Source organism: Magnolia sinica, chromosome 15 (assembly GCF_029962835.1).
Source record: "Magnolia sinica isolate HGM2019 chromosome 15, MsV1, whole genome shotgun sequence".
NCBI classification, from domain to species: Eukaryota; Viridiplantae; Streptophyta; class Magnoliopsida; order Magnoliales; family Magnoliaceae; genus Magnolia; species Magnolia sinica.
The window spans coordinates 51812456-51839734 of NC_080587.1; the positions used below are offsets into that span (position 1 = coordinate 51812456).

Consider the following 27279-nt stretch of genomic DNA (forward strand, 5'->3'; position numbering starts at 1 on the left):
AGGTTAGATTCTCCATGTGGACCATAAATTAGATTTGATTAACCCAAGAGGCTAATTATATAAGTTGCTGAAATGTAAATATGTTTTAATTGTGTTATATATTTAGGTGGTTGTCGCTTAATTGATTTTGGGATAACATCTCGGAATCTACATCACCAAAATACATGTGAGTGATCTCAACATGTTTCCTCTTTATTATACTTAAAGTAGTTGTTTGATTGCTATAGCAAGTGTATTTTTTTTTTATATTGGCTATTTTATTATATCTGTTTAACTTTAAAATACTATTGATATAAAATGATGATATATGTGACGATATGCTAATATGATGCATCGATCGTTCTCATTCATTTATGTATACATAATACACCTATATTGACTTTTGGGGCTCGCCTTAGAAGACCTGTAGGTATTTACAGTACCGGGTGACCTAATGGACCATCTCTGGATGCTCACAATGTGTGAAAGCTTACCTGGATAGTGGAAGCATACCCCAGAAGGGAAGATGTAGGTTGATGGAATCCAACTCAAGCAAGTGGACTTATCTTCTCACTTGATGCATTCACGCATCCATGCATTTCATAATATTCTTACATTTATATTGTAAATATGATGTGCAAGAATCACGATGGGTTCACTCACTAGCTTGGCTAGTTAACATTGTGGTTGACAACCATTTAGAGATGAATGAAATAGGAAATCCGAATCAAGTACGGAAAATTGAAGACCGATTGGCGGTGGATTGCGGGACCAATGGCCATATTCGCAGAAGATGAAATTGTTATGTTAGATTAATGAATTATTTATATAGTTACTGTTTAGGAGTTTGATTTCTTTATTGTATCTATTTGTACATAAATATGATTTATCATTGTTTATTTATAAATATGATTATGTTGAACAATATTTGATTTTTTACTTGAATGAAGTTTCAAATGAGTGTACTCATATGATGTGGTTTTCAATATACGATGATAGAAATTATATGAATGTAACACAAACGTAGAAGAATAGATGTTAAATTTAAATGCAAACATAGAATTCATCAAATTATGCTTCTATACAATTATATGAAGAAGGAAATAAGTACACTTAGTGTATGAGTCATGAATCAAAACTCGAGTCTGAAGGTGCACACTCTGTATCCGAATTTAGGAGTGTGACAATTAACATATGATGGCTTTTCATTGGTTCACGTCATGGCGCCAAAAATGAGTGTAAATAGAGTATAAGCTAACCTAGCCAATCAAATACTCAAATACTCCAAATGTAACCTTACATTAAAAAGTAAAGATTCTTATAAATGAAACAATGCTTTTGTCATTTTCACAACGGGATTTACCTGTTACATACGCATATGATGCTTTTTTTTTAAATTTTTTTAAATTTATCTTAAAAATTGGGGACATGTGAAGGCGCAAGCGATTTTTAAATTGCTGCAACCTGAACTCTCAAGATTCCTGCAGCCCTAAGGTGTTAAGGGCCACCACAATCTGTGTTATATCCAGTCAGTTCATCCATCTTCTTACCTCGTTCTATGGCATGAATTATGAGAATATTTAAAGCTCAAATAGACCATGCCACCGGAAACAGTGGGGATTGACTTCTTGTGAGCCTTAAAAGTTCTGGACCAAGCTGATGTTTTCCCTTCATTTAGATTGAAGTCATCTCATGAGCGGGTTAAAGTGGCAAATTGTTTCCGTGGTGGGCATCATTATTCCTACCGTTTCCTCTGATGTGGTCGACTTAAGATTTGGATCTACTTTGTGTTTGGGCTCATGGTCTAAAATACACTGGCGAAACAGTCAGACAGCGTAGATATAACACATACATCAAGGTAGGCCACACGGACCCTAGGGCTGCAGCCTGCAGCAGGCAATCCGCCTTCCCCCGGTTGCAGCCAATCCGCATCGTGATAGGGCCCCCAATATATAAGCCATCCCCTGGCACGGTCTGGGATTGCAATCCCTTCCCTGCCTGATGAGGCGTGGGGCCCACCATGCCACCCTCAAGATGGCCTTCCCTCCTCACCGAAGGCTCACTACCGTCCAACCAAGGCCCACCATCTCTCCTCAACCCACCACCCATCTTATCCTGCATCTCTGCACACAGGGCCAACTCCAGGAAGCCCTTTCGCTATTCTACGCCCTCGAATCCCAGCCCAACTCCCAAACCTACGCCTCTCTCCTCAAAACATGCGCCCGGCACGGCTCGCTAGCTGAGGGTCGAGCCCTCCATCGCCACATGCTCACCAATCACCATCACCAAGACCTCTTCCTATCCAACCATCTTATCAATATGTATGCAAAGTGTGGCTGTTTGGAAGCTGCCCACAAGGTGTTCGATGAAATGCCTCAGAGAAATCTCGTCTCCTGGACCGCGCTTATCACTGGTTATGACCAAAGCAACAGGCCCGACGAGTGCTTTCAACTCTTTTCGGTCATGATCACCCACTGCCTTCCTAACGAATTCGCGATCGCCAGTGTCCTTAGCTCATGCAACTGGGACCGAGGTCGGCAGGTACATGCGCTCGCCTTGAAAACCTCCTTCGATGGCAATGTTTTTGTGGGTAATGCTCTCATTACCATGTATTCAAGATGCTGTGGTGGCAGCATTGAGGGTCGTGACAGCGCTTGGTTGGTATACCAGAACTTGCCCATGCGTAATCTCATCACGTGGAATTCAATGATTGTAGGATTTAAGATGGCGGGTTGCACTGACCGCTCGCTTCGTCTCTTTGCATGGATGCACTGTGATGGTATTCAATTCGACCATGCGACGCTCATCAGTGTCATCTCTTCCTGCTGTGGTGGTGTTGACGACTTTGCAAGTCTCAAGCAGTTGCACCAATTGCATTCTCTCATGATCAAGGCCAGCTTTGTTTCAGAAGTAGAGGTGGCAACCGCACTAGTGAAGGCCTACTCGAAGGTGAGCCATGACATCAATGACTGTTACAAGGTGTTCTTGGAGACTAAGAACCGAGACATTGTATCTTGGACTGGAATTATAACGTCGTGTGCCGAATGCCAGCCTGAAGAGGCACTCCTCCTGTTCTGTCAGTTGCGTCGGGATGGTTTTGATCCTGATCTGTACACTTTCTCAATTGTCATCAAGGCATGTGCCAGCTTAGTGACCGAGCGGCATGGATCGGCCACCCATGCATTGATCATCAAGGTGGGATTTGAGGATGACATGGTGCTTGCAAATGCTCTCATCCATGCCTATGCTCGGTGCGGCAGCATCAATCAATCGGAGCAAATTTTCAACCATATGCAGGCCCGCGATACGGTATCATGGAACTCTATGATCAAAGCTTATGCCATGCATGGGCGAGGAAATGATGCATTGCAGGTTTTCGCCCGCATGGATGTTCAACCAGATGGTGCCACCTTTGTGGGCCTTCTGTCAGCATGTGCTCATGCCGGAATGGTAAACCAAGGCCGTGAGCTGTTTGATGCTATGGTAGAACATCACGGCATTGCCCCTCAATGCGATCATTTTGCATGCATGGTTGACATGCTTGGGCGGGTCGGTCGCCTGACCGAGGCCGAGGACCTGATCAATCAAATGCCAATGCCACCCGACTCTGTCGTGTGGAGTGCATTGCTAGGTGCCTGTAGAAAACACAGTGAGACTATCATGGGTGAGCGGGCTGCTCGGAAGCTGATTGAATTGGAGCCCAAGAAATCAGTGGGGTACGTGATGATGTCTAATATATACTGTGCAAGCGGTAGCTTTCGAGATGCGGGTTTTATACGTAAGGAGATGAAAGATTGTGGGACGAGGAAGGAGGTGGGCCTGAGCTGGATTGAGATCGGCAATCAGGTTCATGAGTTTGCTGCGGGTGGGCGGAGGCACCCACAGCGAGAGACCATATATCTAGGGATTGAACGGCTGGTGTGTCAATTGAAGGAAATGGGGTATGTGCCAGAGACTAGTTTGGTGTTGCATGAGGTTGAGAAAGAGCACAAGGAAGAGCAATTGTATCATCATAGTGAGAAGCTAGCATTGGTGTTTGGGCTGATGAATGCTAGTAGAAGCACAGGTGCTATAAGGATTATGAAAAATATCAGGATATGTTTGGATTGCCATAATTTCATGAAATTGGCGTCAGATTGTATTGGGAGGGAGATTGTGGTGAGAGATGCGAATCGCTTCCACCATTTTAGAGGTGGGATGTGTTCTTGTAGTGATTATTGGTGATCAACCGGGACAGAATTATTAAATTATGTTGAGGTATTACACAACTCTCAGGCAGAATGTTTGTAGAATAGTGGTTGGGCATTCAGTTTCTACAAATGGGTCCTTGTGGTTCAGTGATCTAAACCATTGATATGATGGTGTTCAACGGGGCAAAAAATGTCCAGTGATTGGCTGTTTTTGCAGAAGAAGATGTGCATTGGTGATCTATGGGAAGTTTGAAAACCATTTGGTGGCCTTCCTCGAGTGCAAGAATATGGGCTGTTGAGCTGGTTCGGGTTCCTAATGGAATGGGCGCATGTCCAATGCATGTAACTGAACTGTCATGAAGTAGAAAATTCCCACTTTCACTGCTTGGGTCATCCCTCAAGGCACCATCATTGTTAAGTTTTAATCCAGCCCATCGGAGGAGATTGTAACATACCAACACAGGACTACAACAGCCATGAATCGGAAAGCTGCAGGACAAACAGACTCGGCTGGTCAAACCAAAACCACTTTCTTTCCACTTATCCAACAGAGGTTTGTGCACAATTTATCTTCAAATAAGTAGAGATTAATCTTTAGATTTTTTATTTTTATTTTTTAAAAAAAAGGCAAAAAAGGGAAGTAGAGATTCATCTGTTTTTTCGGATAAGCTAGGGGAAATGTGAAGTGCACTGCATCGGTGCAGTTTTCTAGTACGGCCGCTTGCACATGCCAACGTGGGTCTGCGAATTCAAAGCCTGTCATCAGAAAATGGGACCCTTTGGAATTCGTTAATCAAGAGTAAGTATGGTCGTTCAGTGGGAGGTTGGTGGACCAAGGATTCCTTAGTATACAGAGCTTCTACCCTTTGGAAAGATGTCTTATCTATTAAAAAGGAGGTTCTCAAAGGTATCGGATTTGCAATAGGAAAAGGAGACAACACTCGTTTTTGGGAAGACATTGGGGTGGGAGAAGTGGCTCTAAAAGAGGATTTTCATAGTATCTTTTGTCTTGCCCCAAATCGGTCCATTTCAGTAGCCGATTGCCATTCTATATTTCGGGAAGAAATTATATGGAATCCTACCTGCTGAAGAAATCTGCAAGACTGGGAGATTGAAGAATACATTGCTTTTCTTGGGCGCATCAATAGTTGTAAGCTAGATCAGTCGGGTGTAGACATGCTAGTGTGGAGATTCGACAAATTTGGGAAATTCTCGATTAGGTCCTTATATAGCTCCCTCGGCAGCAATCCCACTTCCTTAGTAGAGACAATGACAGATGAGGTGTGGAATTAAAAAGTTCCTCCAAAGATAGCGGCTTTTGGATGGCTGGTTGGCAAGAAGAAGGTTCTGACAATAGATAATTTGAGTAAAAGGGGAATGATAATCACAAGTGCCTGTCTTTGTTGCTCAAAGCCTGGCATGGGACTACTCTAGGCAAGAAAAAAAAAAAACAGTTTGGAGAATGGCCCTCCTAACTGTTTGGTGGTCAATATGGGAAGAAAGGAATGTGAGGTGTTTCAACGGTGTCTCCACTTCGGCGGAGTCCGTGGTCCAAAGAATTTAGCAGTTTATAGTATAGTGTGCCTCTATTTTTGTAAACTTAAAGGGTTGTAATCTGTTTTGTATTGGAGGGTAATCGTCCCTCTATCTCAGCGGGTGGTATCCCTCCTTGTTGTTTTTCTGTTTCTTTAATAAAGTAATCGTTATCTCTCTAAAAAAAAAGGAACGTCCTACCCTATAGATTCTTGGTTAAAAAAAAAAATCTGTCCAGTTGGCTGATTTGGGGGACATGGATGTTAAACATAAACTATTGGTTACTTTCTTTAAACCTTACATGTCTCGTGTTGAAGGTTCAAAGATGGGAAGTAGCGCATAATTGGAAGAAACGAGTAAGTTTAAAATAGAAAAATCATATTTGTGGATTCAAATCTTGACTTGAACAGTAAATTTCTCTGGACAAATTTATTTTTCTTTTCTAGATATTCCAGCAATTGTAAAAGAAAGGGAGATGACAAATTATATTAATAAACTATATTAATGATACAATTTATTCACAGATTTGAAATCCAACACAAATATTTGCACCTCTAAGTATTGAACATATCTCCAAGAGTTGGGCATTGATATGCCTCGCACGAACTGTTCTCAAGAAGATAGTTGTAAGATGGTAGAGATAAGAGCACAAGGCTATGAATTGCTTAATCGAGGAATGGTGTTGTCTCTCTAGACTACGATGTCCAGGATATATAAAGATTGAAGGGACGTTGTGTTCTTCTTGGAGAGACACCTTTGTCTCTCTTCAGGACATCCACATTGAGTTGGCTTTTGCTCATCTCTCCTTATTTTTGTTGAGTTAATCTATTACCAATGTTTTAAATATCAACGATATTGGTCGATATATCCTACGATATATCTCGTATCCCACCTGTGCGATACGAAACGCACAGGTAGTGCCAATATATGCCACATGTTCGATCCGGTGAACATTTTTAATATCCGATCCCTTTTTTTGTTTAAATTATGTTAAATCAATGTCAAATGGTTATAAATCCATTGGTTCTTCATGTTCTTTGTGTTTTTTTTTTTTTTTGAAATTTTCCTTCAACCAACTGTTAATTGAGACTAATTTCGAAATATTTAGGAGTATTTGATGAATCACATTTCCTCTAGTTTTGAAATTTGAGTGTAGGTGGTCCGATTTGTGAAAAATTGGATAAAAATAGAAAATTTCCCACTTTCTTCCAAATTTCTTGCAATGTTGCGCTCTAAGCATGTATGAGGGTGCTCTACTGATTTCATAAGTCCTTGTCAATTTTTGAAAACTAAAAATCATTTTTAATTAAAAATTATTAAAATATTATTATTTTTTTCAAAATTTTCCTTCAACCAACTATCAATTGAGACTAATTTTGAAGTGTTTGATGAAATGATCATCATATATACTCTTAATGTTATGCATTCAATTTGAATATAGTTGCATTAGTTCAGTCAAACAAAGCATAACTTAAGACCCTATACAAAGGAAATCTATTATGTGCATTTCTTTTTTGAGATGTTATGATTTAACAGTGTGTTAAAATCATTTTTTTTTTTTTTTTGTTTTGTTTACAATTCCTTAAGTTTCATTGAAAAATTCAACCATTTTCCCAATGTTTCCCCATGTTTCCCAAAAAGTGCGATAAATTACCCGATACAAACGATATATCTCATGCGATAACTGATACGTATCTGTATCATAAGGATGCGATAGGTAACGCAATACTGATATTTCGAACACTGCCTATTACTATTCTTTTTTTATGGATTGGGCATTTGTCTTATAGTTCTAAAACTCTTATGGTTTGATTTAATTTTCTATTAATGCAAGTGATGTGTTGAAGGATTTACAATTAGTGACTTGTATATATATCATGGACGTAATGCACTCTGGGTAGTAACCCTCTTGTTGACGCGTAAATATTTGGATTTGGTTAGTGGTACACGCATCGATGTATGTAATCTGCGAGCGCGTGGTATATAACTTTTCGGTATTTGGTATCGCAAGTAGTCGCCCCATGAACAAATCGTGCATGTAATTTCTTTTAATCCATGAGTTGTGTCGTCTCGAGGTGTCCACGTAAATCTACAGTAGTGTCGGATACGCCGACGAATTTCCATAGTTATGGGATGTGGAGTGAGCCAAATTTTTGCGAATTATATATCACAATGTGGTGGTCACTATTTATGATAAGCTGCACACTCTATGTTAGGCGTGCATTCATGTAGATTGGTTTTTCGTATACCAATACCACTCGTAGTGGTGAAATACGAGATGTATCAGAAGCTTTATGAATTACTTGAATTGTTTGTTAATCTTGAAGGATAATGATCATTATGTGTAGGGCGTTGACCCTCTCCAGCCATATAGATGATGTAGGTGATGGACACGTTGAAGATATAGGAGATGATCTCCTTATGGAAGACTATTACGAGTGATGTACGATGATGTCGTCGCTGATGCTTACATTTTAGCTTAGTTTTATTTACGTTTCATGCTGTACATTTATATTATTGTAATAAGCTCCTGCCTGAGTGAGCATTAGATGAGTAGTTGAACTTTGACGTTTAAATGGAATAATATTTATAATATGGTTGGTTTTATTCTCGTGAATGGGTACCTTCATGAATGCAAATGTGAAAAAGCAAAGTGTGATTATGAAACATTTGTTCATTAATTATCTAACACCTTTGAATTTGAGAGCCCAGTCCCTATATTTGGGGCTGGATTTTGGGGGTGTTACACCTGCTCCCACAACCAGTGTGTTCTGAGCGTTTACGACATTGTCTCAACACCTTGACCGACTTTGAGCATGGGGAGTTGGAGTACTTTGACTTTGAGGGAGTCGTTTACCTTGCTTGCGTGGATGTTGATTGGAGGATGTTGGGTGTAACACTGACTAATTGGGTCCCTGAGTTGAACCTTTCTATATTCAATGACTTGGAGATGGGACCCTCACTGGAAGAACTTTCCAGGCTGACTAGCCTTCCATTGGACCGTTCTCCCCACGTTTTAGGAAAGCAATCGATAAAGACTGCCACACCCCTGCATTAGTTTGGTATCTCGTACCTCATCCGGGTTGCAGATGGTGATGGCGATGCCGTGGTTTTCTCTTTGGATCCATTGTATGACGAGTTCTTAGGCGACCGTGGCTTCCAGAGGTCTTCACACTCTTCATACTATCAGACTACGCTGATATTGTGCCTGATTACCGAGATGCTATTCTCTGGTTGGCATAGATCTTCCACTACGATGCTTTTCGAAGTGTTGAACAAAGCTTACTATAGGAAGATTATTGTCTTTTTGGTTTTGGCTGAGCTGTTCCAAGGATTGTCGGACTGTGTCCTAGGTCATACTTGCATTTTTCATGGTTGCGGAACATTCCTACATGTACTTTTCTTGCCTTCGCATCCTTGTGCTTTCGCATGCCTCAATTTTTTGCGTCCCCTATGTTGACACCTTTGTCCTTCGGTTTTATCAGTTATGACTTTAGGAGAGATTGGCGATGACGATTTTTGTCTCTTGGCTTGACTTCGGGCAACCTAATATCCTGTGCCATATCATGAAAACTCCTCCATGTACTGCTGGGTATAAGAGAGCCCTTATACAGACGGATGTTCTCACGATTGTAGAGCTGGGATATCCATTGGGAGTCAACCTGGCTTATTGATTCTCCGGTCATTTGTAGTGCCCGTGGGCTTCCATTAATCATTGTCATGCTACAATTGTATTTCTCGTATCACCCCATCAGATTCTTATGGTAGTTTGGCTTCTCACATGATATTTTGCCTTTTGTGTTTTCTGGTTTCGGACATCGCCCTTTTCCACGGTTCATCGCCGACTTTTAGACTTGAGTACAAGCTCTCTGGAGCAATTTTCTAACAGTCGACATACTTGGATTTAAAGTCTTGGGCTTTTCCTCTAGCGACGGTTCCATATTAACGTTGAGTGGCTGAGCAGTCACTGCTTTGGTGCATCCCTAGTTGGCACTTGACAAATGTTTTAGATGAGCTTAACATTCTTGGCGATGCGGGGTCTTCTACCGGTTCGTATGAGCCCTTCAAGGAGCGGTCTTTCATTGATCTTGACTTCCTGTTATCCACTCACGATCATTTATTATTTGAGATTTCTTCACTTCGGCATCTCTACGAGGATATGTCTCGGTGATTGTTTGTTGCTCACTAGGAGGATGAGGAGGAGTTGGAGATCTGAGAGGGACGAGTTAGCTTACCTGTGGATGGAGGTTAGCTGACTGAGGGAGAGATTGCCAAAATTTAAAAAATTTGAGTCCAAGAGAGGTACTTAGGGAGGATTCTGATGAGGACTGAGAGTTTATTGCTTGGTTCTCGGATTTATTGGGTTGTCCATACATGCTTTTTTACATGGTATGTGAACGATAGAAAGCATTGTATTTTGAAAAGAAAAAGCATTACATGCAAAGGAAAAATACGATAAAAGAAAAGTTTTTTATGTTTTGAAATCTTCGTGCCTTATGCTATCTAGGTATACATATCTGGATTTTTGTGTTGGGATGCGGGATTCAGAACCGTGGCTTAACTTATGTTCTGACCTTTAACTCTTAGATTAACCCCCTTAAAGACCCTGGATTTCCTGAGGGAGTAGGCAACTGTGACTGCTGTCTTCCCAAAATTTTAGGAGATCCTATAGATTTCGTATCCATGGCTGTATTTTCTCTTGTTCTTGACCTTAATGTGATCTTGGGTTGTCTTCTGATACTTGCTTCTCTATTTTTTATTATTATTTTTTTTTAATGTAACGCTCTTTCGGGTTTTCACTACAGTCGACTTTTCCCGTCATTTTTATCCGTGGTGTTCGTTCAAAATTTCACCACATCCCACGTGTTTGATCTTGCCTGTCCCTTGGCAGCTATGTTGTTTTTACCATTGGCACCCTTTTGGGTTTTCACTACCTCCACTATCTACACATTGTTTTTACTCAGAGTGCCTTTACGGGTTTTCACTCCGCCCCTTTTGTTTAGGCACACCTTTTCTTTTTTGTATTCTTCCTTCGATTTCTATAGCGGTGGAAGGGTTGGGATTCCATCCTTACCGACCGATTGACAGTCTTTCCAACCTTGTCCTAAGTTACCATGGCAAAGCCATTTACTCAAGCCAGGTTCATCTTGAGGGGTGAAGGGATGGTTGTTTCTGCCTATGGGGTCAATTTCTCTCTCTCTCTCTCTCTCTCTCTCTCTCTCTCTTTCTTACTGTTTTTCCCTTCATGTTTTTGTTCTTATTTCCTCTCTTCTTTTCCTCTTTAATTCTTTTTCTCTTTACTTTTTTCTCCTTTTTCTCTTTGCTTTTTCTCTCCTCGTTGGCTTTTTTCTTTGCCTTTGATTTTGTGGCACTTATTGGGGGACGTGATGATGGTTTTTAAGATGACCAGCTTTGGCTAATAGACTTCAGCTTTGTTAATGTAACTTTAAACAGGGCTATATTAACTTATCCGTGAAAGATTTTCACGTTATTGGCATTGATGGGCTTTGGAAGATCCTCTCTCCCGTCATATTGGTGAGACAGAGGGCGCCTCCCAAAAGAACTTCTCGTATGATCAGTGGTCCTTCCCATGAGGGTTTGAACTTTCCTCAGAGTTATGGTTGGTGCGATGGTAGAATATACTTCATGACCATGTCACCCACCTTTAAGCTCCTCTTTCGAACTCTCATATGTAAGCTCGAGTGATCATTTTCTGATAGCAATGGTAATGACTTACTGCACACATGTGCTTTTTGTCTTTGAGATGTAGCCAATTGTATCTGGCTCACTACCATTCCCCTTCCTCAACTTCACTTTCTAGCAGTAATCATCGAGGCAGATTTCCACCTTGACTAATAGGACTGCCTCCATTTCGTATGTAAGCTCGAAAGTAGTTGCACTCGTAGTAGATCGTATGGATGTTCGATCCAGAGTGCATATGGAAGCATTTCTAACCTATCCTGATATGTCTTGACCATCATCTTGAGTATTCTGATGATTGTCTTGTTGACGGCTTTGACCCCACATTCATTTGGAAGCGGTAGGGGTTCGACCAATGGTGTTAAATTTTGTACCTTTCGTGAAAATCGTTTATCTTCTTTGTTGATGAGGGTGGCTTGTTGTCGGTGATGATGGCGTGTGAGAACCATACTGGTAGATGATGTTGATCTTTATGAATTTCACCACATGAGACACTACTATAGTGGTGTAGGATGTTACTTATACCCACTTCGTGGCCATTTGAAGCATTTGAGTTTACCTTCCCAATGATGTCGAGTCCCCATATAGAGAAAGGCCAGGGTGTAGTCAAATTGTATAGTTCCGACGCAGGGGCATGGATTTGATTTACATGCTCCTTACACTTGAAACACTTTCTGACGTGTCGGCAATAGTCTGCCTCTATAGTTAACAAATAGTAGCCAAGTCATAGAATCTTCTTTGCCATCATGTACCCATTCATGTGTGGGCCACATACTCCACCGTTGATTTCGTCCATGATTTTGCATCTTCGGCTTCATCCATGCACCGAAGGAGGACTTGATTAAATGATCACTTGTATAGAACTTCACTGCTGATAATGAATTGTCCCGCCAAACGATGGATGGTTCGGCAGTCTGTCGTTGTAGCTTCTTCTAGGTATTCCTGGCTTTCTAGGTAGCGCTTGATGTCGGTATTTGGGGGCTTGTTGCTGGGAGCGGCTTTAGCCTCTTCAATTTGCAAGTAGAAGATTGATTCATCTTGTATCTTGACTGTGAGCTCCCATTCGGAAACTCCTTTTGAAATATCTAGCATTGATGCTAAGGTGGTGAGAGCATTTGCGAACTTATATATTATTAGCTCGTGGCATGCATGAGAATGTGATTTCTTCGAACTCTTCGGTCAGATTTTTGAGATATACATGATATAGGATCAACTTCTCATCTTTAGTCTTTCAAACACCATTAGTTTGATTAAAAGCTGTGGGTCTTAAAAAACCGTAGTTTCTTTACACCTAAGATTATGGTTTCCTTTAGACCGTCAATACAAACTTCGTATTCCGTCACATTATTGGTGCAATTGAATGCTAAGGGGCCTGTTTGGTCCGTGGGATTAAATGGTATGGAATTGTACTAAATAGGATTAGCACCATTATTGAACAATGATTACATGTCTAGAAATACCATGGTAGTTTGACCATCTAATCTCATGTTTGGGATAAAATTCTTGCTATGGGAAAAACACTAGATTAAGCAAAACCCCGTTTGGTGGACCATAGAATTGTAATCAACGAACCAAATTCACAACGTATGTCGGTCACTTGTACATGTATATAACTAGAATGTCATGTGTAAAGGGCGTATATTGATGGACGACATAGATAAAACACATGCATCAATGTGGAGCCCACATGTGGAGTGGATTTCAAAATCCACTGAATATCCCACATGGGACCAAATGCAATTCCATCCCACATAATCCCAACCCTTCTCGTCCTCCCTAAATGTTGGTTGGATTTTGCATGGGACTAAATGCAATTCCATCTCCCCTAATCCCATATAAGCCCACGTACCAAACAGACCCTAATCGCCTTGAGATTGGGATGGGGATGTTGTCGGGGGAGTAGAGGATTGCTCCGATCCCACTTCCCTTGGAGTTTGCAGCACCATCGAAGAAAAGTGTCCACTCCCTTGTCTTCTTTTCTTCTTCCTCAATAAGGAGATCCTTGTCTAGGAAGGTCTTCAGTGGCTGGTAGTCCGGTAGCCGGTAGGGAATGGGCTGCTAGGTGGTCGGCCAGTGCTTGCCTCTTGATTGCCTTCTGAGTGACATAGGTGATGTCGAACTTAGATATAAGTAACTGCCAATTTGTTCTTTCCAGTGAGTGCTGGCTTCTCGAACATGTACTTAAGGGGGTCCATGCGAGCGAGTAAAAGGATGGGAAACACAATCATGTATTGCAGGAGTTGCTGGGTTGCCCAGATTGAGGTGAGACATGTCTTCTTGAGTGCTAAATAACAAGTCGCATAATTAGTGAACTTGCGGCTCAAATAGTATATTGCTTGTTCATTCCTTCCTATTTCATCATGGTAATCGAGGACGTAACTGATTGTGTCCGTCGCGACCGAGATGTATAACAATAGGAGGCATCCTGGAGTTAGCGGCACTAGAATTGACAGATTCATTAGGTATGTCTTAATTTTATTAAAGGAAACTTGACAATAATCATTCCATTCTTTTGGCAAATTCTTGTGAAAGAATTTGAATATTGGCTCACAGATAGGAGTGAGCTGTGCAATGAAGCGACTGATGTATTGGATTTTACCTAGGAAGCCCCAAATTACTTTTTGTCTTTGGAGGCATCTCAATGATGGCTTTTGTCTTTGTTTCGTCAACTCTGATGCCTTCCACACTTACTATGAAGCTAAGAAGTTTGCCTTTAGTTGCACTGAAGACACATTTTTATAGGTTAAGGCGAAGTTTAAACTTTTCCAACAAGCTGAAGAGCTTCTTCAGGTCTTTGAAGTGCCTTTCAATCCACTACAAAAAAATTGACCAAAGCCAATGGTCGCATGGTAGTTTCCTCGACGACTTTTAGCCCTCAGAGTCACCGACAGCTTTTTTCCATTGGCTAATCACAATAAGCTGTCGACGAATGCGAATTAAACCCTTATTGTGAGTTCACTACCAAAAAAGGTTCTCTATGGGGTCCACCACAATGTGTGTGTTTTATCTAAGCCATCCATTCATTTTGATAACTCATTTTAGGGCATGAGCAAAAAAAAAAGAGGTAGATCGAAGGCCCAAGTGGACCACACTGTAGTAAACAATGGAGATTTTCTACCATTGATATGTGGCGTGGTCCACTTTGGGCTTCCACCTGCCTTTTTTTTTTGACCATGCCCTAAAATGAACTATAAAAAATGGATGGACGTAGTGGATAAACCACATACATCATGGTGGCGCCACGAGCCCCTAACAAGAGCATTCATCTCTATATACGTGTGGGGGTAGTACCCAATCCATGCCCAAAAAAGAGCCCGCGATAATGAAATAATTCTCGCGGGTTCTCTTCCCTTTCTCTATCCCTCCTCTCTCTCTTAGGGCTACAATGACTCAAGCAAGGCTCCTTCTCTCTAAGCAGCTCAGAGGTACACAGATCCAATCCCCACCTCTCTCTGTATAGCAATTTATAAGGTTTCTTTTATTATGAGATCTGGTGATGTAAGTACCAATTGGACGGTCGATCTCTCTTCTACATGCAGATCTCAACAAGTATCCGGTGGATAGATTATTGGCTGGTTTGATTGATGACTTCTTTGAATGGAATGTCATGATCATAGGTCCAACCCGATATTATCTAGTGAGTATTTTAATTTTTCTATCTTGTGTTCTTTTCGTTATAAGACTGGATTTTCATGCTTGCTTTTGGATTTCTAGGGTTTCTTATTTTTTTAGTTTTGGATTTCTTAATTTCGATCGGATTGCATTGGTTGGTGGTTTCATTTTGTGGATGTTTGTATGTGATTTTAGATTTTGATGCGTGTATTTTTCGTAATTCTAAGGGCCTGTTTGGATGCCTGTCACTTTTCTAAAACATAACAAAGTTACAGGTGACTTTGTTATAGTTGATGTTTGGGGGAGGAAAGTCACAGGTAACTTTCTCTCAACCCGTGACTTTCTTACAGGAGAAAGAGGCGAAAATCTTATAGGCACTTGAGTCGTTTTTCAAGCTACCTGTATCTTTGATACAGGTAACAGTTGGAAAATTTGAAATGAAAATCTTTGGAAATAATCGCACCTGCATTGAAGAACGTACCTACCTTCAGACGGAGTGACGGATGCTTCTTCCTCTCTCTCAAGTCTCCTTCTCCCTTGCTTCCGCGTTGACGGACGCAGCTTGGTGAGGTGGCGTGGATAATGGCTGATGATCTGTGGGGCCCACCATATTGTATTTGTTTTATCCATGCCGTCCATCCATTCTTTTAGATCATTTTAGGGCTTGATGCCAAAAACGAGGGATATCTAAATCTCAGGTGGACCACACCACTGAAAACAATAATGATTGAAAGTCCACCATTAAAAAACTACTAGGGCCCACTGTAATGTTTGTTTCATATCCAAGTTGTTGATTAGGTCATAAAGACCTGGATGAAAGGAGCAAAACAAATATCAATTTGATCGAAAACATTGGTGGCCCACCAAAAGTTTTTAATGGTGGGTGTTCAATCAACATTGTTTCCAGTGATGTGGTCCACACGAAATTTTGATGTACCTTATTTTTGGGCTGATGACTTAAAATGATCTGGAATAATGGATAGATGGTGTGGATGAAACAAATACATCATAGTGGGCCCACATAACATGTCAGCAGCCCATGCCATCCAAGTTTTCGTGGATGGAATATACATTCCTCCCATAATTTGTGAATGCATGGATTATCAGATCCCACAATCCATGGAACAGCAGATGTACCCTGCATAAAGGCATGTATGGTTGGAGAACATGGTTCCTAAATAGATTACTTTAGTTTGATGTTATTTGTTTTTTACTTTTTTTTCCCTTACAGCATTGTAAACATATCTTGTGAAGAAAATGAAAATTTTTGTTTGGATATGTTACTTCAAGTTTTTTGCTCACATTACTAGCATTTTGAAAACATGGGCCCACTTTTATGGCCCACTTGTTGATTAGTTTAGCCTAAGAATCGGCCAAACTATTCATTTACATGGGCTTAATAAAATGGAATAATTTTATCCCATCTTTTTTGTGTGTCAATCTAATTTTTCAACGATTCTCTATTTCAACTCTATCTAGTGTGAATATCCAACTTATTACTTGTAACAAAGTTACAGGTTATCCAAACACAAAAACAAAGTTACCTGTAAGTAAGTTACAACTTACATCCAAACAGGATTACTTGTAACTTACTTACACCTGTAAGTTACATGTAACTTTCTTACAACTTAAAAAAGTTACAGGCATCCAAACAAGCCCTTAGTATTCATGTGATTGCTTTTTTTGGTTGGGATACTGGAATTGGTTGATGTCTTCAAGTCTTGGTAGTGGTTTGTTTGGAATTTGGGAATTATGATAGGGTTGTTCTTGTCATTTAGGGGTTCCATTGAGACCTATAATTTCTACATAGGGATGTAATTTTGAACTTTTTTCACTATTGTTTTTGTTTTTGTTTTGTTTTGTTTTTTTTTTCTTTTTTTTCTTTTTTTTCTTTTTTTTTTTTTTTTTTTTTTTTTGGTCTATATTATAATAAATGGAGGTGTGACGAATGGTTGGGACATACCAAATTGGTTATTCGCTCTTCCTCAATTGGAAGGGCAGGCCTACCATTCTTTTTTTGATGGATCATTCTTTGGAGGGGTACTGATCTGAAAGTTTAATTGTTGATGGAGGAAATTTGGGGAAATCAGGACGTGGCATAATGATGAAACACATAATGAATGGTCTGGATCAACAAGATGTGGACCCCACCTGTATGGTTGCTAGGCCGAACAATGCACACTTTTTGTGACTTTTTCCCTCTGTTTTTTTTTTTTTTTTTTTTTCCTGAGTCTGAAAGGGCTTTGTTTTCTGAGTCATTTGGCGAGATCTATTGTAATATAGGCAAGGATTCATTGCTGTCTTATTTGTTGTACAAATTTTAGTCTTGACACTTGATCATTGAATTGATATGATGATCCGTCTTTTGTAAGTTTCTTTCTTAATGTAACATCTTGTTCACATTCTACTGGTTTCTGCTGTTGTTGAATCACTACATTCATTGGTTTTCACATTTAGTTACTTGATAAATGTTCATTTGGGGGAGATGTTTGCAATGTTTTAAAACTTAACATTGACATTCACGTGAGATAATTTAAAGTTTGGTATTAAATTATCGATGCTCACTGTATATTTATATTTTCTTTGGCACCAACCCTGCTTGAATGACAATCATCTAATTGCAGCGATGGAGGCTATTTTAATGCCATCATGAGGTTCCCGGAAAATTACCCGAATAGTCCTCCATCAGTGAGGTTTACATTGGAGATGTGGCATCTTAATGGTTGGTTACTTACCTTTTGTTGATAGAGCTTTTTTATTTCTTCCCCATTTTTTGCTTCTATTTTTAATGAAGCACTGTTTAATTCTGTTTTGATTTATGTTTGAACTTCAGCTTATCCTGATGGGCGGGTTTGCATGTCAATTCTTGTAGGTTTGCTGTAGTATTGTACCACGATAGTAAATGTTCCACGAATCCACGAATTTGTAGTTTGATCTCCAAATAGTGGACTTTGGAATTTGAAAAATCCAGATCCAATGCAAATTCATGAATTTGACAAGTTCATGAATTATCAAATTCACATTCTCATTTTCTTGATCCCAAATAGGCCCTAAGCAATTGGAGCTTGAACATAAGTATTTAGCCTGCCCATCCTTCCACATTAATGCTGGCGACTGGAGATAAAATCTCTCTTCTAACCAGGCTAGTTCAAATTCGAAAGACTTCAGACCCCGTGACTGCTCACTCGACTTTCGTAAGAACGGATGGTGATCATAAACAGATCTTGACAATCCATGTTGGAAAATATCTGGAAATAAAGCTTCCCAATTCATGTAAAAAAACCCCAATAAATCCACTAGTTTCTCACCACAGCTATGTAGGGAGCTGGGACTGCTCAATCATAAGTAAGACCTAATAACTCATTAAGCAAGATTAGCTGCTACTTTGTCAACACATTTCTGAACTCAGCATCTAAAAATATTAATCCTCAATTTCGTCAATCATATCTGCCAATCTCTATGGATAGTCTTGTTACTTTTTGTTTTTCCTTGTTTTTGCCCCTCTCAGGCCCCTTTGGTTTGTGGTTCTGTTTGTTTTCTTTCAATAATATTCATCCTAAAAAAACTCAAGGACCCAAAATGGCATTTAATGCGTTGCCATCCCAAATACATTAGTCTAAACTTGGATTTATATTTAGCTGGGTAATTCTAAAGTTGTTAATTTTTACAAAACTCTGTTACCAGCGTGATCATTTTTTACTATTGTCATTACCAAAATATATAGTCATAGTAAAACAATCCCTGCAGGCTCCAAGATGCAGGTTAGTTTTCTTTCAAGATTTTTTCATCATTTAGTGCATTATCAGTGTCAGATTTCATATATTTCAAGATGCATACTTCCATTGAAGTCCTTTATGTGAACCAATTATCTATTTTGATTATTGGATATGTCGTCTGTTGTCTCATGTTTTGAAAGATATTATTTGTTTACTATTTGTTAAATGATGTCAAGAACGTGATGCTTAAAGCTAGAAAGCGAATATGGATCATCCTCTGCTTTCATTTACATGGAAGAGTGTCATGAGGTACATTATGTAAATTCTTCCAACACATTTCTATATCAACAGAGGATCATCCCAGGCCCCAGTATCTTTTGTGAGTTCTAAACTTCTGGTAGTGATGTTTAACTAATAAATGAATGTTATGATTCTTCCAAAATCCAAATCTGTGCATTTTGTTTGTCTTTAATGCATGAAATATTTTTAAGGGCATTGAACCACCAATGTATTTGAAAGGAACATTGTTCCAATGTAGAATACACCAAGAGAGATGGCAGTGTCATGATACTAAAGATGACGATAATATTGTTCATGATGCTTGTTGAACAATATAGGGAGATTTGGTTTTACTTAGGTATATGTAGGCAATGTGTCAATTGTCTCTGTGCATGCATTTCATACCTCATCAAAGTGTCAAGTTTGCATATCTGCATTCAAATTCTGTTGAACTTTGATCCATCAAGTGAACTGACAAATCATAGGTTGAGTCAAATCTTAATTTAGCTGAAATGGTTGATCTATTCTATTTCCACAAATTTAATTGGTATTGCTATACCTATATTAGTTGGTATTATGAATAGCTGGATGTTTATTTTGTCTTTGGCTATAGTAGATTTTGCTTTGTTCAGAATTGAGAAGATCGGTGTATGCTCCCTAGTATTGTCTTTCTTTTCTATGTCATCTCGTCATCGTCTTTCTCTATAATTTAGTTCTTCAGTTTCAGGGCATAGCTTTTTCATATGACTACATTGATTGTATGATAAAATTGATTTTCAGGTTGTAAATGGATTATTGCCACTGCAAAAGCTTTATCCAAGCACATCTTTCTAAATAACTACGGATGGAAAATCTATTTTTTGTCACGATTAGGCTTTTGGGAGGTGCTTTTGGTCTAAAGTTCCCTAAGCTTTTTTTTTTTTTTTTTTTTTTTTTTTACCAATTATGTTATCTCAGTGAGCTAAGTGACTTGATATTGTAGAGTGGAACCGAATGATCACCATTATTATGAGAACTGTTTGAGCAGATCTTTGGTTTATGACCCATCTAAAGTGATGTCCTCGAATGGATCTAATAACATGCAGATGCGTACCTGCAAGTAGCATTTCTCCTTTTAATTTTCTAGATTTGTGCCACTGATTTTAAACCTGTGCAAGGTTACAGGGATTGACACATTTGTGAAAGTACTCGTGAAAGACACTGAATGGCTTCCTGGAACACCTGAAACACTAAAGGGTTCATACAACATTGTAAAAATGTCTGTAATCAATATCATTGGAATATGGGCCTCACATATACAGCATTGCAAATATCTCAACAAATGATCCTTGTATTTTAAGAATCTCTCTCTCTCTCTCTCTCTCTCTCTCTCTCTCTCTCTCTCTCTGGTTCTGTTTTTCTTAGGTATGGGTATGCCACTCCAAATGATGTCCTGGCTTTGCTTAAGCAGCATATTGGCAGAGGAGAAGTTGTAGACGCACTGTGAAGGTACCTTTTCATTCTTGAATTGGCTCATCTTGATTTCAATATTTTTTTATTGTTTTCTTTCTACTTTTCTTTATGAAACATAAAACTTTCTTATTCTGAGGAAAAATTCAATTATTTTCTATATAATTTAGAACTTTTGAAATAGTAAATGCAATACAATTTCTTAGAGACAGTTCCGTGCTGGGTTCTTGGAATGTTTTTAAAAGAGCAAGAGATGTTCATAGAAGCTACAATTACTTGAGATGAGTATAGCATATTATTTTTATGCTTGTCAATTGATTATTTGTTAGTTTAGATATTAAATGGTTTTAATTAGAACTACACAAATATTCTTTTTAACTTTGATTTTTTATGTTTTCATAGTTTTCATTAATTATTCACCTTTTATCGATTTATTTCTATTATAAATTATTTATTTGTGGATGGAAGTGTCACTTAGATTTTTAGAGTTTCTTGTCCCCAACACTTTGACACACACCTATGCCAACTGCCTAGGTATCATAGTGTATAGCACAAAAAATCATTCAATACAAGATGGGGCCATTCACACGAAATTAGCAATTGGCACCGTGTCTCAATGCAACCAGGTGCAGTGGTGCATAGAATGGCTCCCATGATCAGGACTGTACATGCATCATGGTGTGTGTGGTGTGCAGAGGGGTCACCTGTCGATGAGACAAACAAATGAAGTGGCTCCCATGATCAGGACACAAATGAAGTGGTTTAATGGGTTTTTATTTTTTAGCTGCTTTTGCTTCTGGTTGTTAGTTGAAGGTGAATTTTTATTTGTCTTGGAATCAAGGTTTAGTTATTTTCAAGTATGTGGCCTTTGAATGGACCCTGCATCAAAATGTACTCTATACATTTTTGGATCGCCTGTGTGGTTGTGATTGGAGTTCTGGGTCTAATGGTATGTATTGATCACATTTAGAAAATATTTTTCAAGTCGTCATGCTTACCTAGCAATTAGAATAAATTGTTTGTACAGATGCAAATCTTGGTAGAAAAAAGGTCTTTCGACTAAGAGGCGCAAAAGTGTGTTCTTCAGTAGTAGATGCACTGCTAAAATGCACTTCCACCATAATGGTTCCATTTGGTCAAAATATTCTTTCCATTATTTCCCATATGGGCTACTCTACCAATGTGATTTAATGGTGGTGACATGCCGCTATACATATTTGATATGACAGACATGCATATATCAATCCAAACTGCTCCATATTGTGGGGTCCATTGGACAATCCTAACAATTCAAAGTGGTTATCAAATGATATTCTCAAACTTCTTGGTAATATCTTCGTGTATGATAAACTTAAAATGTATGTTCTCTGTTTGTCCTTTGGAGCATTGTACTCAATGCATGAGAATGAAAAAAATTGTAACTTTTTCCTGTGTTTTCTTTAGTATCTTTTCCTAGTTTTTAATCAACAACAAACGTAGGTCTTAGGTTACATGCTCTATGTTTATCATTATCTTTTCATTGAGCAGGTATATGTTTAACTTGTGAAAACAAGTCAGCAATAAAGAAGGAAGCAACAAAATGGCAGGACGGGAGAGATATCTGGTGGTAGGTCAATAGAATTGATTCCCTCTTAGTTTGGTGACATTTCTTAAAGCTGAAGCATAACACTCATGTTCTTAATTTGGATAATGATTTCAACAATATTGGTAGAGTGCATAAGCTATAACTTGGTAGTCTTGGAACAAACAGCAAAGTTAATGCATACATATCTATTAAAGGACTGGCCTGACTCGATTGAAAGTAATATACTCTTTTTTTTTCCTTTAAGAATTAAGTAACACAAGTATTATGTTCCTTTGGCTTGAACCTGTTATGCATGCATGATTTAGGGAAAAAGTTGCTACAAGTGGTATGATAATTTCACATTTAATGCTCAAGAATTGTGTTCCAGGATACTGTCCCACAATATCCAACGACGTCTGAAGTGGTGTGGGTTGATGCAGATGATGTTCTTTTTCTCTTGTGTACCAGTGGGAGCACTGAAAAGCCGAAGGTGATCTCCTTGAAGTTCTCTTAATTATAGTCAATTTGATGTCTTTTTTGTGCCTGCATGCATTTCACGTTCGATTTGCATGTCTATATGCAGGGTGTTCCGCATACAATAGGGGGTATATGATATACACTGCTACAACATTTAAATATGCATTTGACTACAAACCATCAGATATCTACCGGTAAGTTTGCAAAACTTGGTGGTTTTTTAGTCCCTTGAGAAACTTGTCTTTGAATAAAGAAAAGAAAAGAAACATGTCTTTGAATTCGCGAGTGTAATTATACACATTCCTGTGTTGTGCTGATCATGTCTCTCGTTCTGCCTCCAGGTGCACTGCTGATTGTGGTGGATCTGAGAGTGCATTTTGTTTTGTTTTGTTTTGTTTTGTTTTTTTTTTTTTCTTGCACAAGGGCCTGTGTAGAGTTACAATGATCTGATTTTTTGTGGACACGGTGTTGAAAATTTAAATTCTGGTTTCACTTTGAAACCACATTTGGACTGAACTTGCTGACATCAACACACGCGAATTCACACAGCACAGGGATGGGATAGACTTGGTATTTGAGAAATCTCATTACAGCTATCATGAATAAATTATACTTCTTCTGTCTTCATAACTTGATCTGGTTCTACTTCTAGGCACCATTCAGGTTAATCATCCTCCTTGTACAAACATCTTGATTTGATTGCAGAAGCGATATTTTATTAAGACACTTGAAGAGTTTGCATGCATGTTGATTCCTCGCTAGGATTGTTATTGTTTAGGCCTGTTGTGTAAGCCAATAGGGGCATGATTTTAGACCAGATTTTCAGGTTTGAGTTTCCAAACTCGATTATAGAAATTGATTACAGTAAATTATAGAAGTTGAACTTAAGTTTATGTTGTATTTCGTCCAGAGTCTGTATTTTGAAGCAAAGGTTCCCAAATACTCCAGTGTTGGCTTGCTACTGCCACGATTGTAAAAGAGGATGTTGTGCGAGCTATTGGTATTGTAAATTGCATTGTTTACCCACAAAGTTTGGCATAATCGTATAATAGAATGATCTCCATGGCGTGATGAATGAAGTCTTCTCGCAGTCTTATATAGCTATCTTGATGTGGTTTTATCCAAAAAGCCATCCATGAACAAGAAGATCTTGTGTCCTGCAGTGTTGTTGACCAAAGTGTTAATGTGCAGTAGGGGGAAGTCATTTTTATGACTGGCTTTGTTGAGGTCTTGGAAGTCGATGTACATCCGGACCTTACCGTCCTTCTTTGGTACCAGCACGATGTGTGCGACCCATTTAGGGTAGTTGACGACTATCAAGAATCTCACATTGTATTGCTTGATAACCTCTTTCAGGGCTCATTCTGGCTTCATTCTTCTCAGCTTCTGCTTAACAGGCTTCATTTCTGGTTTTGTTGGTTGATGGTGTACAACGAGTTCTTGAGCGACCCCAGACATTTCTTCGCAGGAGAATGCGTCGTTGGACAACCTTGGATTCAGGAAGTCTATAATTTTTTACTTGTATTCTAAAGATGGATTTTCCAATGCGTATTTCTCGAAGAACTTCAGGGTTTTCTAGGTTTACGATCTCAAAGTCATCTATGACAACATTAACATTAGTTTTAAACTTTTTGAGTAGATCCTTTAGTTTGGGAGCTAGTCATCATCTTGCCCATCTTGGACTTCGTTCCAGACCCATGAGTTTGAAATCTAACTCAATATCAAAATCGTATGAGTCAACTTCTACCTCATGACAGACAAACGAACTTGATACATTATTACATGCAAGCTTTGAAAAGTCAAAATTTTTAAAATGTTTTTGAATTTTGTTTTTTTTTTTTTTTTTTTTTTTTTAAAGATTTCAAGGGACCCTGAGAAAGCCGACACTATAAACAATGACTGGTCCTGACCTGTCTTAGGGTGCCAAATGCTACTTAAATCAGGCATTTTTTAGGTTGGTGCCCTTAGACTGCTCACTAGCTGATTCAATGGTTAGGGGAATAATCGACCAGTTAAGACCCTGCATTCCTTCCCCTAGAAAGGCGGGGGTTGACGAGATAGGCGGAGGATCATGGTCCGACCCAATGTACATGAGCTTTGCTTGACCGGGTTTTGGATTTGAGTTTTATTTAGTCCCTCCAGGGTCGCTTATCAAACATTGGAGCTCTTCTAGTTCCTCAATTTGAGGGATCTGGACATCAGACAAGTCCAGGGCTGGTAATTTCCCTTTCATGGTCTAATGGATAGGCTCTTTTTGCACTTTGTTAGTGCGATTCGTTAGTGGGGCCCTTTCGTCCCTAGCAAGTGACTACTGTGGGCAGGTTATGCTCCTGGGTGGACGCTTATGTAGCAGACAAGTTGTGCCCTTAGCTGATTGATGCTACTACGAAGGGGAGGTTATCCCCTTGGTTGGATGTTAATGCAACGGGGAAGTTGTGCCTCTGATTGATTGATGCTGGTGCTGAGACGGGCAAGTTGTGCTCTCGGTGGATTGGCGATGCGATTAGGACAGGTACCAGGGCATCTTGGTAAGCTATGGGATTCTGCCCCTGGTCCTGCCCATGATCAGGCACCTCCTCTTCTTCTTACATAGGTAGAAGAAAGAGGTCCCATGATCCTCTCCCATCCGATGGGAGGCCATAAAGCCCATCTTAGATATGGAGGGAGACTGCTCCCCTTGTCTGTCAACTCTTCTTGGGCGGGTCCTGCGTCCTTACAGGGGGTACCCGACTTCATGAAATGGATTGGAGTGCACTTAAACCTCTTTCTTCTCCCTCGCTCCTTAAAGGTCAACCGATATCCTAGCCCTCACCTTTTTGTATTTGCGAATGTCTCAACTACCATGGTCTTAGAAAGATTCTTTGTGCAATACATGAGGCTTAATCGTTTAGCTGGTGGGAAAACATATTAGCTTTGAGAGGACTTGGATTTGCAATTTTCATAGTCTTGAATTTAAAACTATGGTAGGAAATGTCATCCTCTTAAGTGTTGGATGTCGATGACCGGGACATCTGGCTTGGGAGTAGTGATTTTGGTAGGGAGGATAAATTTTTGCTCAGCGAGGATAGAGATCACCTGATTCTCCTAGATATACTTGACTCTCTGGTGGAGGGTAGAGGGGATGACTTTGACACTGTGAAGCCAAGGCCTTCCTAGCAACAGGTTGAAAGAGGTAGATATGTCTAGGACCTAGAAGGTTATGGTTGAGATATCTAGACCAATATACACTTCAATGTATCTCTCTCCCACAAATCTATAGGAGTTGTCGAATTCCCTCATGTTCATATTGTTGGGCCGAAAAGAGGATAGCTCAATCTCAAGGCAAGTAGTAGTCCTAAGTTGGCACATGTTTAGGCTTGAGCCATTATCAATGTAGACCAGTGGGATCCAGAGGTCCTTATGACATATGGATATGTTCAACGAATGCCCATGGTTACGTCTTTTTAGAGGTAGCTCCTCATCGATAAATGTGATTGCTCGGGGAGTGAGAAGTTGCCCACTTATGCTGGGAGGAGTGTCTGAAGAGATATGTACTTCGCAAGGCCTTAGCGAATAGTTCTCTATGAATGCATGATATGCAGAGTAATTCCTAGACAGCAATTTGTGTAGAAATTGTCTTGAGCTGAACTACCACATGGTAAGCATCTTTTGTCTTGTTGCCAAGACCCAAGAGGGCACCTTTGGAGTCTCCTCTGTTTAGGTTATCTCTTTGGATGCATCGTCCATTGGGGTTCATATTCCTCACCTCAACACATTCTAGGTAGTGTTAAGGGACTGCATTGTAGAAAGGAGCCATCTTCCCTTCTAGAATCACTGGCACCTTAGAAGCGGGTGGTTGTGCTATAGAGGCCTATGAGCCCTCTCGTGGGTCTATTACTCGTAAGACTACCTTGTTGTTAGTGTTGTATGGGATGTGACCTTGCATCTCTTGGTTAGCCATTCTAGGTGCGGGAGGTCCGACATGAATGAATATTGGCCCAGTGTAGCACCTCCTTGCTACTTCTAATTGTTGATCGATGGGTTTTCAGCATGGGCTAACTCATGTGGCAGGAGAGGAAGTGTTCCCCACGAGCCTCTCTTCCTAGGTGCTAGGGCGGCTCCTTATAGGATGACTGGCTTGAATGCGGAGAAGGCGCTTTCCAGGACCACCAATTCCCAATTCGGTCCATCATGAGATGCCCCTTGCATGGTCGGTAGGAGTGATGAGGGGTTGTGAATGCTGGAAATCGGCGCCCATACTGATTATCTTTGGTTTTAGGCTATATGGGCTGATTTGGATTGATGATGTAGTAAACTTGGAGTCGCCACTAGCCAATTAGCTCAAAAATTTTGCAGTCGGCTAGAACCTTCAGAATCTATAAAAGCTAGAGAATCCAGGGACTTTCTTGCTTTAAGTTGACTCTTGATCTGTGTCATATGATTCCTAGTAAGGGACCTTAGTAACAGAGAACTCTGCCCGTACGACATACGGTCTCTACTTTGTATAGCAAGCTGATCTTAGGGGATAATGACAGGATGTAAAGCATCAAAATGAGACTAGGCGGACTCGAATTTCTGATGTGGCAGCATTTGGAATTCCGGCAAGTCATAGAGCATATATTCAGGGAATGTCTAGAGGAGAAAGGTGGTTAAGAGGAGATGTGATGATGCTTAGAATATTCTGTAAGAGGACTAGGCTACCATGAGTTTATGATGTGATAGGGTCCAGAGTTCCGACAAGTCACGAAGCATACATTCAATAGCAACCTAGGAAAGCAGGGGGGTTGAGAAGGGAAGTAAT

The 27279-nt window shown here is 39.7% G+C and overlaps 1 protein-coding gene across 11 annotated transcripts; it reads left to right on the forward strand.

Moving 5' to 3' along the window:
- The first annotated feature begins 1652 nt into the window (after window positions 1-1652).
- LOC131226755 (pentatricopeptide repeat-containing protein At1g71420) lies at window positions 1653-23129 on the forward strand. Of its 11 annotated transcripts, XR_009162006.1 has the most exons (8): window positions 10475-14827; window positions 14942-15039; window positions 17639-17736; window positions 20414-20497; window positions 21986-22064; window positions 22411-22512; window positions 22606-22693; window positions 22841-23129. XR_009162006.1 is itself a non-coding variant. In XM_058222459.1 (6 exons), exon 1 carries the CDS (start codon window positions 1981-1983, stop codon window positions 4201-4203), a length of 2223 nt encoding a protein of 740 aa, XP_058078442.1. In that variant the 5' UTR covers window positions 1653-1980; the 3' UTR covers window positions 4204-4722; window positions 20414-20497; window positions 21986-22064; window positions 22349-22512; window positions 22606-22693; window positions 22841-23129. The 11 variants fall into 11 exon arrangements, 4 of the variants coding, with proteins under 4 accessions (XP_058078442.1, XP_058078441.1, XP_058078443.1 ...); XR_009162009.1 differs by lacking the exon at window positions 17639-17736 and having other exon boundaries at window positions 10921-14827; XR_009162005.1 differs by having other exon boundaries at window positions 10923-15039.
- The last annotated feature ends 4150 nt before the right edge of the window (window positions 23130-27279 follow it).